The sequence below is a fragment of the Stenella coeruleoalba genome (assembly GCF_951394435.1).
Source record: "Stenella coeruleoalba genome assembly, chromosome: 13".
In the NCBI taxonomy this organism is placed as follows: Eukaryota; Metazoa; Chordata; class Mammalia; order Artiodactyla; family Delphinidae; genus Stenella; species Stenella coeruleoalba.
This window is the reverse complement of record NC_137159.1, coordinates 15,632,517-15,646,037: the sequence shown is the minus strand read 5'-3', so window position 1 is coordinate 15,646,037 and position 13,521 is coordinate 15,632,517. Positions and strand designations below refer to the sequence as shown.

General features: G+C 40.4%; 1 protein-coding gene across 1 annotated transcript in view; it reads left to right on the top strand.

The window, feature by feature from the left end:
- DNAH6 (dynein axonemal heavy chain 6) overlaps positions 1-13,521 on the top strand; it is a 288,563-nt gene that overhangs the window by 119,268 nt on the left and 155,774 nt on the right. The window contains exons 24-29 of the mRNA XM_079940119.1: positions 1,767-1,986; positions 3,877-4,041; positions 4,126-4,239; positions 5,604-5,729; positions 5,815-5,970; positions 6,257-6,418. Of these exons, the coding sequence (XP_079796245.1) occupies positions 1,767-1,986; positions 3,877-4,041; positions 4,126-4,239; positions 5,604-5,729; positions 5,815-5,970; positions 6,257-6,418 (943 nt within the window). The remainder of the gene's footprint in view (positions 1-1,766; positions 1,987-3,876; positions 4,042-4,125; positions 4,240-5,603; positions 5,730-5,814; positions 5,971-6,256; positions 6,419-13,521) is intronic.

The window sequence follows — 13,521 nt, the reverse complement described above, 5'->3', positions numbered from 1 at the left end:
TCAAAAAATGGCCCATCTTTCATGGATTTTTCCTGTTAGATGTAAAGGAGATGGCTGTTAAGGTCTCTCCTAGGACAAGCACTGAGTCAGCCAGGATTAGGTGCTTATGTGGGTTACTTGGGTAAGAGGGGTTGATGCTGGGTACCAGGACAGGGTATGTGTGTGCACAAGATATCCAAGAGCTGGAAGATTTGATTGAGTTTAACAGATTCAGGCAACATGGGAAAAGACAGAAGAGTTTGAGGTTTGGAATGTGCCTTTTATTTCACTCTTAAATCAGTGGTTCCTAACTTGAGTCTCCCAAGACCAGAGAAAATCTGTACACTGTTATAATCTTTAAAGAAATCTGGACACAAATTTACCTGTGATAATACTGAACACCAAAAAGCATCAGCTTTTATTTTTCCTTTTGTTTAGAATTACATCAACTAGGTCTACAGTGTTTATTATGTCAGGAGGCTCTGCACACCACTGATTTCATGCTCCAAGCCTTAATGAAGGCTTACTATGAGCCATGGACCAAGTTAGGTTCTGGGGACACAAGGTGAATATAACACTGTTCCTTCTCCCACAGGGCTCATAGTCCAATCTTGACAGTTATCTGTTTCATTAGTCGAAAAGAGGCAGGGGTACAAATTATTACCCTATGTGGTATTTTAAAGAAGCAAGACTAATAGGGTGCAACCCAAAACATCTTTGTTTCTAATGACAGCCTCTGTGTTCCCTACTAGGGGCTAGTTTCTTCCTGTCCCTGGCCAAAATCTTGAGCAGGCCGCATGAATTTTCTGGTCGTTCTCTGATAATAATACAAAAAGTTCTCATTACCTTAACCCATTAAATGATCTATAATAATCAAAACTCTGAACTTCTCTCAAAGTGAAAACATCCCCCTTCTCTGGCCTAAGCCTGTTGCAAGGCTGAAGGCTTAAGTGATGATGAGGATGTGTGGCATCAACCCTCCCCACTTCCTATTAGGTTCCTGAGGTCTCCAGTTTGGGGGCAGGAAAGGGAGGAGAGGCAAGACGGCAAGAGAAGCCTGACTTGGCTGGTACCCAACTGGGCCCCTCTCTCACGTGGGGCCTTCCACGTGCTAATGGGATCCCTCCAATCCCGAGGGATCTCTCATAGGCAGCTTCCTCCACAGGAGTGAAGTGTCTTCTCCAGGCAGACCCTCATCCTTCTCTCTCATCCCTGGGCATCCAGGTGTGCTCCTTCTCCAGTTTTTTTTTCCCTAGGGTATCTTCATGTCTCCAAATGGCCCTGTTGGGCAGTATCTTAAGAAAATCCCAGGCGGGATCACACCAGCATGGCCCCCATGTGTGTAGTCACAGAACCAAATAAGGTTCCTGCAGCCACCCATTCATCTATTCAACAAATTATGTACTGAATACCAGGTATATGTGAGGTACAAGGCCAGATTCTAGGGAAAACAAGTAATATATCTTCATTCTAGGAGCTCAAAGCCAGGTAACAGACATACAACCAAATCAGTATCTTAGCAAGTGCTGGCATCTTTACAATTTTTATGAAAAATATCTGCCTTTTATGTACCAGGCGCTCATTCCAGATGTTTGAGATGCATCCACCCTAATCTTTATAAAAATCATATTTAGAAACACATGGCCTCCCAGACCCAGGACCCATGGGATAGAGGTCCAGTAAGTCAGTGGATGGGGACGATATGTGCCTAAGGGATTTATCTTTCATGTCCATACAAGGCTTTGCTTCAGTTTCAAGTTACATTTTAAGTATATTCTTTCATCTAGATTTTACTTCTTGTCAAATGATGAGCTTCTGGAGATTTTGGCCCAGACACGAAATCCCCAAGCTGTGCAGCCACACTTGAGGAAATGCTTCGACTCCATTTCAAAGCTCGAATTCGCTCTCGTGCCTCCAACGGAGGGAAGAATTCCTGGCATGGAGGCAGAGCCAGAAAAGATTTACACTAATGATATTTTAGCGATGCTGTCACCAGAGGGAGAAAGGGTAAGGGCTTTTTGTTTATGATTCTTTATGCGTCAACTTTGTTACTCTTCTAGGGTGGAGGGTAGAGGTTTATTCATCATCATGCTAAGCATTCATCAAGTGCTGCTGTGATCTGGTCTTCTGCTGGCTCAGCAATTTCAAAGATAATCAACAATAAAATTCTTGCCCTCGAAGAACTCAAAGTCTAGCAGAGACATAGTCGAACAATTGAAAGGCCCCACAGAAAATGCAGTAACAGAGGCTGTGCTCTGTTCTTGGGAACAGGGTAGAAAGTACTGGAGCCAGTTCTTAACTCTCCATAAGGGGAACAAGAGCCGGGTGGTTAAAAGCTAGTTCTACTGCCCGGACACATGGATTCCACTCCCAATCTTGAACCTCATCTGTAAAACAAGGATTAGTAATACTGCCTGATTAATGAGTTGCTGGGGATTTTCAAGTGTGTATGTAAATTACTTAGAACAGTACTGAGCAGGTGCTATGAAGTATTAGTTGTCATTGTTTGGCAGCAGCCTCTCCAGGGCCCGGCACAGTGCCTGTAAACACCAAGCAAGTGAATGCATTAGTAGACTGTGGGGAATCAGGTGACCAGACAGAGGAGAATCACACATACATACACACAGGCAGCCAAGGAAGGTGGAGAGGAGACATGGGAGGGACAGCATTCCATACAGAGAAATTGTGCAGGGAAATGCCAAGGCTTTCAGTCCAGGTAGAGCACAGTAGTGTATCTATGGGATTGGAAGGAGCCCATAGACATTTTTCTTGTCCTACACATACACCCAATGCTCATAGCAGCATTATTCACAATAGCCAGGACATGGGAGCAACCTAAGTGTCCACCAACAGATGGATGGATAAAGAGGACATGGTATATGTATACAATGGAATATTACTCTGCCGTAAAAAAGAATAAAATTTTGCCATTTGCCACAACATAGGTGGACCTGGAGGGTTTTATGCTAAGTGAAATAAATCAGACAGAGAAAGACAAATACTGCATGTTTTCACTTATATATGGAATCTAAAAAGTAATACAAACTAGTGAATATAACAAACCAGAAACAGATTCACAGGTATAAAGAACAAACTAGTGGTTACCAGTGGGGAGAGGGGAGGGGGGAGGGGCAAGATAGGGGTAGGGGATTAAGAGTTACAAACTACTATGTATAAAATAAATAAGCAGCAAGGATATATTGTACAGCACAGGGAAATACAGCCATTATTTTGTAACAACTTTAAATGGAGTATAATCTATAAAAATACTGAATCATTATGTTGTACATGTGAAACTAATATAATATTGTAAATCAACTATACCTCAATAAAGAAAATTTTTTTACTTGTCCTAAATTGATCCTCTTGCAAAAGAATTTGTTCATCACTAGTGCAAAAGAGAAAGGGGAAGGCCTAGGCTAGGATCCAGGGAAAACATGACATTTAAAGGGAGTGTAGAAGAAGAACAGATGCAGAAGCCCAGACAACCAGGGCAGTCAGGTCATTGGTAGTCCAAGAAATAAATATGAAAAGGGCTTTAAAGCGTCGATTGGACTGGTTGATTGGGAAAGCACTGGTCACCTTAATGACCTGAACAGATTTAGAGGAGTGGTTGGAGCCAAAAATCAGATGGCAGGAAGTAAGGGAAAAAAGTGGAGGAATTCATTTAGTGCACATAAACTCCTCTTTCCGGGAGTTGGCTCCAAAGGGAAGCAGTGAAATAAAGCACCAAGTGGGGGCGGGGGAGGGGGGCGGTGTAAAGAGAGGTGTAGAGTGGGTATCAGTAGAAGTACCAGTGTTCACGTTCAGGCTTCCATGTTTACCTAGCTCAGGGTTCCGTTACGAAGCACACAGAGTGTACAGCCTACGTGTTACCACAGCCTGATTATCTTCCAGGTGAGCCTGGGGAAAGGCCTCAAGGCCCGAGGCAACGTGGAGGAGTGGCTGGGCAAAGTGGAAGAAGCCATGTTCACATCTCTGCGTCGCCTGTGCAAAGCTGCCATCGCTGACTATCTGGGGAAACCGAGGACAGTATGGGTGATCGCCGGCCACCCTTCTCAAGTAACTTACACTCCTTAAATCTCCGCCTCTGGATCCTGTTTGGGTGAGATGCATCACACACTGAAGAAAGGTGTTTCCATGCAGGTGATCCTGACCATTTCTCAAATCATGTGGTGCCGCGATTTGACGGAGTGTTTGGAACGAGAAGACGGTGATCATTTAGAGGCCCTGGAAGCTTTTGAAAAAGTAAACTTTGAGGTGAGATTACGGCAGGGTGACATCGAGCATAGCGCTGTGCCAGATGGTCCTAGTGGCTTTTATTGGCGTGGTTAATGCAAATTCACTACTTCAGAAATTGTAAGCCCCTGACATGACATCCAAAACTTTGGGCTTCTCACTAAAACTATTTCTGTTCAAGTTTTCTCAGCGACACTACCCTGATGTTTGTGTAGTATGTATATGAATATTAAAAAGAGCAGGAAAGCGTAACTCAAGAGGAAAATGTCAGGATTATAATGGTTTGCCACCTTTAAGAAGAAATGTTATCCTGGGTCCTGATATCTCTCCTAGAAGTGGATTCAATCCCAGAAAACCACAGGATTTGTGCCATTTCTATTCTTAGGCCCAACATGTGCTTTTCTACTGTTTTATAGAAGCCTCAGGCAACTATCAGTAAAGCAATAAATAACTGAATGAATTAAATACCATTCTACACAAATTTTTGAGCTATTGTGGGAAATGCAACTTTACAGCCAGGCCACATCTTTAACTCCAAATTCAATTCTACTTCCAAGCAATGTTGCATTTTTAAAGACTCACCCTTAAAACAAAAAAGGAGGAAACAACTTTCTTGAAATAGGAAAAAACCTCTCTCATGAAGGTCCTCGATAGAATTTCAACTCAAAAAGCCCCAGAGAAAAGACTCGCTAAGGAAAGTCCCATTGACCTCTTTGTAGAGGTGGCCCCTGATCAGGGCCAGCCTGAGTGAAAAATCAGCACAGCAGTTCAAGGCTTTCAGAGGCACTGCCCTTCTCTGAAAAAGATTTAACCATTTATGTGAAAATCAGGAACTCAGTCTATCAAAAAATGCTTTCGTTTAATCAATCGTTGGCTTGGTTTAAATGCTCAGGATTTCTGACTATTCCCCCCTCCCCCACCAAAAAAAAAAAAAAAAAAACTATCCCTGAAAATGAAGAGTACTACCTTAGTCACATTTGATTTTTAGGGAGAACCGTGTTCTCTAGAGACATCATCACGTGGTGGTTAAGAGCATGGGCTTTCCTTGAGGCAAATGTCTACTCAAGTGTAATTTTTTGCTACTTTATGTCAATTTCCTTACCCTCTGACCCTCAGTTTCCTCTAATGTGAAACTGGGGTAAAGATGGTATTGTACTTCACAGAAGCCTTATAGGAATTAAATAAGTTAAACTGTTGTCCTGGGTCACAGAATTACAGATTCTTACTAAATTTGGAATAGACATTTGTCAAAACTATCTAATTTTATAGGTATCTAATTTTATAGATAGTTTCAAAAAATGCCTATTCCAAATTTAATAGTAAAAAGATATACATGTAAGCTGATTTTTGAAAATTATATATCACTTTTTTTTTTTAATTTTTAGAGATTAAATGCCCTGGCTGCAATAGTCCGAGGCACTCTTCCTAAATTACACAGAAACATCATAACTGCCTTAATTACTATTGATGTACATGCAAGAGACATAGTCACTGAACTTGTTCAAGCCAAGGTAACTCTTTCACTTAAATAAAATCATATATTTCTTTCTGAAATTAATGCATCTAATATGTGTATCATTGTCATCGCTTATGTAGGTAGAGGTAGTTGAGTCCTTTGACTGGCAGAGACAACTGCGCTATTATTGGGATATAGACCTGGACAATTGTGTGGCAAGGATGGCGCTCTCTCAGTATACTTATGGCTATGAGTATTTGGGTGCATGCCCAAGATTAGTTATTACTCCTCTCACGGTAAGTTACTGATCATTTAGGTTCATTACTGCTTTTTCCCCACCAAAATAGTTCTGAAAAGTTTCCTCCTACCATTAACCCTTGAAAGGACTTGCCATGAATACATCTTTGTAAAGCAGAGATTTCCGCTTTTTGATCACGTGCCTGGATTTTTTAGTATATTTCAATTGCTATAGAACCTTTCATAAAAAAAATAATGACCCTCCTGCTATAGAAAGGAAAGGACTTATGAATTTGTGGCCAGAGTCAGTTCCCTTCAATAATGACAATTTATCAATTTCTTCAGGATCGCTGCTACCTTTGCCTCATGGGGGCTTTGCAGCTCGACCTGGGAGGTGCACCAGCTGGTCCTGCTGGCACGGGGAAAACTGAGACTACCAAAGACCTTGCAAAAGCTCTCGCCATCCAGTGTGTGGTCTTTAACTGCTCCGATGGTTTGGACTACAAGGTACGGTCCTGGCATCTGAACACTAACATTAAGTGTTTTATGTGGCTTTCTCTATTTGCAACATGACATAACAAAAGAAGGAGAGAAAGGGGTGATGGCAAGCTAGGGAAAACTAGTGGGGCAAGGAATGATTAAAGTAGAATAAATAGAGCAAGAGAGGAGAGTCAACACAAGGCAATCCGAGTGGGCCAGGTAGGAATCAAGGCCAGGGGAGGATTGGTCAAATGGTGGTAAGATTAAAGACCTGTTCATGTCAGTAGGTAGAAAGCGGGGAGATGAGATACAAGACAGAATAGCAGGGAAATCTAGGAACAAGGAATAAGCTTACAGGAAGAGACGAGTTACGTATTGAAACGTGTGGTGTTACGTATTCAGAGTTACATATTGAAAATGAAACATGTAGGAGGTGAGAATCCACGGTAAGATTTTTCATTGAGTAGTTCTCAGAATTTTTCACTCTTGAAAATTATTGAGGGCTTCCCTGGTGGCGCAGTGGTTGAGAGTCTGCCTGCCGATGCAGGGGACACGGGTTCGTGCCCCGGTCCGGGAAGATCCCACGTGCCGCAGAGCGGCTAGGCCCATGAGCTATGGCCACTGAGCCTGTGCGTCCGGAGCCTGTGCTCCACAACGGGAGAGGCCACAACAGTGAGAGGCCCGCGTACCGCAAAAAAAAAAAAAAATTTTTGAGACCTGGGACTTCCCTGGCAGTCCAGTGCTTAAGACTTCACCTTCCAATGCAGGGGGTGCAGGTTTGATCCCTGGTCGGGGAGCTAAGATCCCACATGCCTCATGGTCAAAAAACCAAAACATAAAACAGAAGCAATATTGTAACAAATTCAATAAAGACTTTAAAAAATGGCCCACATCAAAAAAAAATCTTAAAAAAAATTATTGAGACTTCCAGAAAGTTTTTGTTTATATGTATGGATTACATCTATTGATATACACCATGTTAGAAATTAAAATTGCATTTAAAATATTTTGGGGGGGGACTTCCCTGGTGGCGCAGTGGTTAAGAATCCGCCTGCCAGTGCAGGGGACACAGGTTCGAGCCCTGGTCTAGGAAGATCCCACATGCCGTGGAGCAGCTAAGCCTGTGCGCCACAACTACTGAGCCTGCACTCTAGAGCCCGCAAGCCACTACTGCTGAGCCCGCACTCCACAACTGCTGAAGCCCGTGCGCCTGGACCCTGTGCTCTGCAACAAGAGAAGCCACCACAATGAGAAGCCCACGCACTGCAACAAAGAGGAGCCCCTGCTTGCCACAACTAGAGAAACCCTGCACACAGCAGCGAAGACCCAATGCAGTCAAAAATAAATAAATAAATAAAATTTAAATAAATAGCCTTTCTTTTAAATAAAGTAAAATAAAAATATTTATTTGTTTTAAAATAACAATAATTAATTCATTACATGTTAGCATAAACACACTTTTTAAGAAAAATAACTATTTTCCCAAACAACTATAAATAGTATAATCTATAAAAATATTGAATCACTATTCTGTATACCTAAAAGTAATGTAATATTGTAAATCAACAGTACCTTAATAAAAAAAGTTGATGAGGATAATTCTTTATAGAAGAATCACAGCTAATACATGCAGAGGGATAACATTAGAAATTACTATTTTGCAAACTCTAAAAAATTAATAGATCTGGTAATGATCAACTTTGCTAAAACCACATTAAAAGATTAATTGGAAGGTTTGTAATGGATGGATCAGGCTAATTATCCATTGGTCAATCAAAACATCACTGAAGGGGCTTCCCTGGTGGAGCAGTGGTTGACAGTCCGCCTGCCGATGCAGGGGAAATGGGTTCGTGCCCCAGTCCGGGAAGATCCCACATGCCGCGGAGCGGCTAGGCCCGTGAGCCATGGCCGCTGAGCCTGCGCATCCAGAGCCTGTGCTCCGCAACGGGAGAGACCACAACAGTGAGAGGCCTGCGTACCACATTAAAAAAAAAAAAAAAAAACCTCTTAAAATAAAAAAATCACTGAATTTGAGACAACCAGGAAACATGTATCTTCTTCTTTGGTACACAATCTGAATTATTCCTGTTCAGAAATTTTTAAACCTCAAACTAATGAATTTAATTAAGTGTCTAGATTTAAATACAGTTTTCAAGAAGTATATAAGGTAGATAAACATGTTAACCACAAGAATTCAATCAGCCAAATATGGAATGCAAGAAATTCCAAAGGGAAAATAACCTATAGACCTTTAAAAAATAAATTGCATAAAAGGGGGAGGATGCAGAGAACTGTTATAAATTTAAAGAGATTAAAAGACACATTAACCGTAAAATAGATAGCTAGTGGGAAGCAGCGGCATAGCACAGGGAGAACAGCTCAGTGCTTTGCGACCACCTAGAAGGGTGGGATAAGGAGGGTGTGAGGGAGACACAAGAGGGAGGAGATATGTAGATATATGTATATGTATGGCTGATTCACTTTGTTATACAGCAGAAACTAACACAACATTGTAAAGCAATTATACACCAATAAAGATGATAAAAAAAAGACACATTAAGCAGTGTTTGGACCTTGTTTGCATCCTTATCCTACTGTAAAAGGATCATTTTAGGATCATTGTGGAAAATTGAACATGAACTGTTGTTAGATGACATCAAGGAATTACTTGGGTTTTGGTAAAACCAATTACTTGATTTTTGTTTGAATGTGTTAATGGTATTGGTTTGGTTTTTTTTGTTTTGTTCTGTTTTTAGGTTCTTACACATTACAGAATCTGTGATGAAATACTAATGATGTCTGGGGCTTGTTTTAAAATACTCCAACAACAGCATAAAGTGTTGGAAGTATTTTAAAAAGAACAAAATGTTGATGATTGTTAAACTGAGCACCTTCTTTTACCTCTTGTGTATGTTTGAAATACTCTGATACAAAAAGTTCTTTTAAAGTATAAAGCATCAAAATTAAAATGGCAGAAATAACTGCAAAAATTCTTTTTTAATGGTCAATCAATCGCTACACAATTAATGTCTTTCAAAAAGAGGAGGGGGAGAAATTAGTCCCTGACCACTATCAACTGAGAGCTGGCCTGATTCAAACAGACTCTGTGCTTCTCCAGTTGAACTCAAACAGCTTCACAGACCACCAACATCAGACTTGGTCACTTTGTGCCCATGATGCCGTGAGACAAAAACCACACCATAATCAAATCTGAGAACAGACACAAACAAGAACTCTGTCCAAACCACAAAAATGACCGAATATCCTCCTCTCTCCACTAACTGGAGTAACTGCTACATCTTTACTGACACCTTGAGCCACACTGCCCTATAGACTCCTAGATAGATGTTATTATGATACCCATCAGAGAATCACCTCAGCTTTCTGCCAACAAAAATTTAGAGTGACGTGGTGTCCCCTAAAAAGACATGTTCAAGTCTTAATGACTGACAACCTGTAAATCTGACCTGATTTGGAAGTAGGGTCTCTGCAGATATAACCAAGCTAAGCTGAGGTCTTACTGGACCTGGATGAGCCCTAATCTAATAATTAGTGGATTTGTAAGAAGAGGAAAATTCGGTTATAGACACACAGAGAGGAGAAGGCCATGTGAATATACACAGAAGGTGAGCCAAGGAACACTCATCATTGGCTGCAAACATGAAAAGCTATGAAGAGACGAGGAAGAATACTCCCCTAGGACTTTCAGAGTGAGTATGGCTTGGCCAACACCTTGATTTTAGACTTATAGACTCCAGAACTATGCAAGAAAAAATTTCTGTTGTTTTAAGCCACCCAGTTTACAGTCATCTGTTACAATCACCCTTCAAAACTAATACATAGAGCAATACCCTGCTTCATTGAACCTTCCTCAAACTTTCCTATAAGAAGTTCTTTTAATGTTCTTTTACTGAGACATCTCATGGTTTCCCATCATCTGTGGTCTCCCTTATTGCAATAAGCAATAAACCCAATTTTTTTTTTACCATGGATGAGTTCCAGTGGTCTTTTTGTTTTTTAACATCTTTATTGAAGTATAATTGCTTTACAGTGGTGTGTTAGTTTCTGCTTTATAACAAAGTGAATCAGTTATACATATGTTCCCATATCTCTTCCCTCCTGTGTCTCCCTCCCTCCCACCCTCCCTATCCCACCCCTCTAGGTGGTCACAAACCACCTAGCTGATCTCCCTGTGCTACGTGGCTGCTTCCCACTAGCTATCCACTTTACGTTTGGTAGTGTATATATGTCCATGCCTCTCTCTCACCTCGTCACAGCCTACCCCTCTCCCTCCCCATATCCTCAAGTCCGTGCTCTAGTAGGTCTGTGTCTTTATTCCCGTCTTACCCCTAGGTTCTTCATGACTTTTTTTTTTCCTTAGATTCCATATATATGTGTTAGCATATGGTATTTGTTTTTCTCTTTCTGACTTACTTCACTCTGTATGACAGACTCTAGGTCCATCCACCTCACCACAAATAACTCGATTTCATTTCTTTTTATGGCTGAGTAATATTCCATTGTATATATGTGCCACATCTCTTTATCCATTCATCTGTTGATGGACATTTAGGTTGCTTCCATGTCCTGACTATTGTAAATAGAGCTGCAATGAACATTTTGGTACATGACTTTTTTTGAATTAAAGCTATGGGCATTGACTGCAGGCATGCTATAGGGAGATGAATTTTAGCAAAGAACCCATATTGAAGATAAAGATCTGGAATTTTTAAAATTGAGATGTAATTGACATATTATATTAGTTTTACATGTACAACATAATGGTTTGTTATATGTATATATTCCAAAATGATTACAGTAAGTTTAGTTAACATCCATCACCACCAATATGTTTTCTATGTCTTTGAGTTCATGTTTTCTTTAGATTCCACATAGTAGTGATATCATGCAGTATTTGTCTGACTTATTTCACCTAGCATAATGCCCTCAAGGTCCATCCATTACATATTGTCACAAATGTGATATATATATCACAGCACATTTTCTTTATCCATTCATCCATTGTTGGAAACTTAGGTTGTTTCCATGTCTTGGTTATGGTAAATAATGCTTCAATGAACATGGGGGTGCAGATATATTTTTGAGTTAGTGATTTTCATTTTCTTTGGATAAATACCCAGAAGTAAAATTGCTGAATAATATGGCACTTGTGTTTTTAATTTTCTGAAGAACCTTCATAATGTTTTCCATAGTGGCTGCACCAATTTACATTCCCACCAACAGTGCACAGGGATTCCCTTTCTTCACATCCTCACCGCACCTGTCATTTCTTGTCTTCTTGATAATGGACATTCTAACAGGTGTAAGGTGACGTCTCACTGTGGTCTTGATTTGTATTTCTCTGATGATTAGTGATGTTGGGTATCTTTTGGGGTACCTGTTGACAATTTATTTATGTGTCTTCTTCAGAAAAGTGTCTTTGCCCATTTTGAAATTGGTTTGTTTGTTTGTTTTTCTATTGAGTTGTATGATGTCTTTATATATTTTAGATATTAACCCCTTATCAGATATATGATTTGCAAATATGTTCTTCTATTCCTTAGGTTGCCTTTTCATTTTGTTGATGGCTTCCTTTGATGTACAGAAAGTTTTCAGCTTGATATAGTCCCATTTGACCTGGAATTTTCTTCTTTTAAAACTTCTGTCCCATTAATATCCCTTGAGAAGTCTTCCTGTACCCCCACCACCCGGAGAATGAAACCATTGCTCTACAATATGAAGGAGTTCCTCAGCTTTGTCATCCATAAGACCAGCTTCGTCTTTAGTCTTATCCATTCTGTTGTTTAGTCCATCTATTTCATTTTTGTAATCTTGACTATAATATGATTAATTTCCAGGGATTATTTCTTATCTCTCACTAATTCTTTATTTGAGCATCTTGTTTTATGATAGGAATGCAATTTCCCCTAAAATCTCTCTGAGGGTTCCATTTGAATTTTTAAATCTTTTCTTTTGTTTTCCAAATTACCTCCATTTTCTTCAGTGTTCCTCGCTTAGTTTATTCTTCTTCTCTCTTCCTTGATGGTGATGTTTCTCAAATGTGTGTTGACTTTTACTACTTAGTTCTTAAGTGAGCACTGAGTTGATTACTGAGAACAAATTGTTTCCTCAAAAGGCCCCTGCCTTAAATGAAAAAGCTCCCCTGATCTCTGTGGGAGTGTAGGATGTTTGGTTAGCAGGCTTCCCCATACAGTGTGTGGGCATGGGCAGCCAGGAAGCCAGAAACATTTTATAAATGCCAAAATAATAAGGACTTTTCTTCTAGTAGTGAAGTTAAGTGGGTTTCACTCTTGGATGGAGCTGTCTATCCTTTTGACTCTCAGCTGAGTAAAGTGGAGGTCTGAAATCATCTGTCTTTTTCATCTCTGCTTTCCTTATCTCCCAAGCCTAATGCCTTCTTCCAATATCTCCTTATGTCTCCCAAAGACAGACCTCCCCCTTTCTCTACAAGGCAGTCCTTGGGTTTTGGGCTGGAGGGAGAGTGTCAGCACTGCCAGCCTTAAGAGCCCTGTTTACTCTACTTGGAATAAGGAGAGGGAAGGACAGAGAAGGGAAGGACCCACAAACCTGATCTTTCCAAGTACTCATCTTTGGCTAATTCCCAAGGATCACCCTGGGACCTGTGTCTGCTTTTCTTGCATGTATTGCTGTTGGGTTCGGAGTTTCTTGGAGACCCCCCTGAAGGGCAGTTCTTCCTTCCCTCTGTCTTGGGCCTGCATTCTGCCCTTCTCAGTTGAGTAATCTGTATCTATGTATTTTCCATCTTCCAAGATTTTTTTTTCAAAACTTTCTTCCTGCTGCTGGTTTCCCTTCCCATTATACTTTTATCAGGCAGGTACAGGTATAAGTGTAGGTACAGAAATGGAGAGAGTTCTACCTTTCTGTCATTCATGGACATTTAGGAGGAAGGGATGGTAGCAGTATATGCTCAGTTGACCATCTTGAAACAAACAAACAAAAAAACATTAGCTCTATTTTTAAAGAGATAGAGATGGTATAATGCAATATTTGTAAAAATGCTTAACCCAAAATTCAAGTCTCTAAAGGAACTTTCCTGTGTAGATAGCCACAAGTACATATTCATTCTCCTCCACCATTAAGATTCTGCT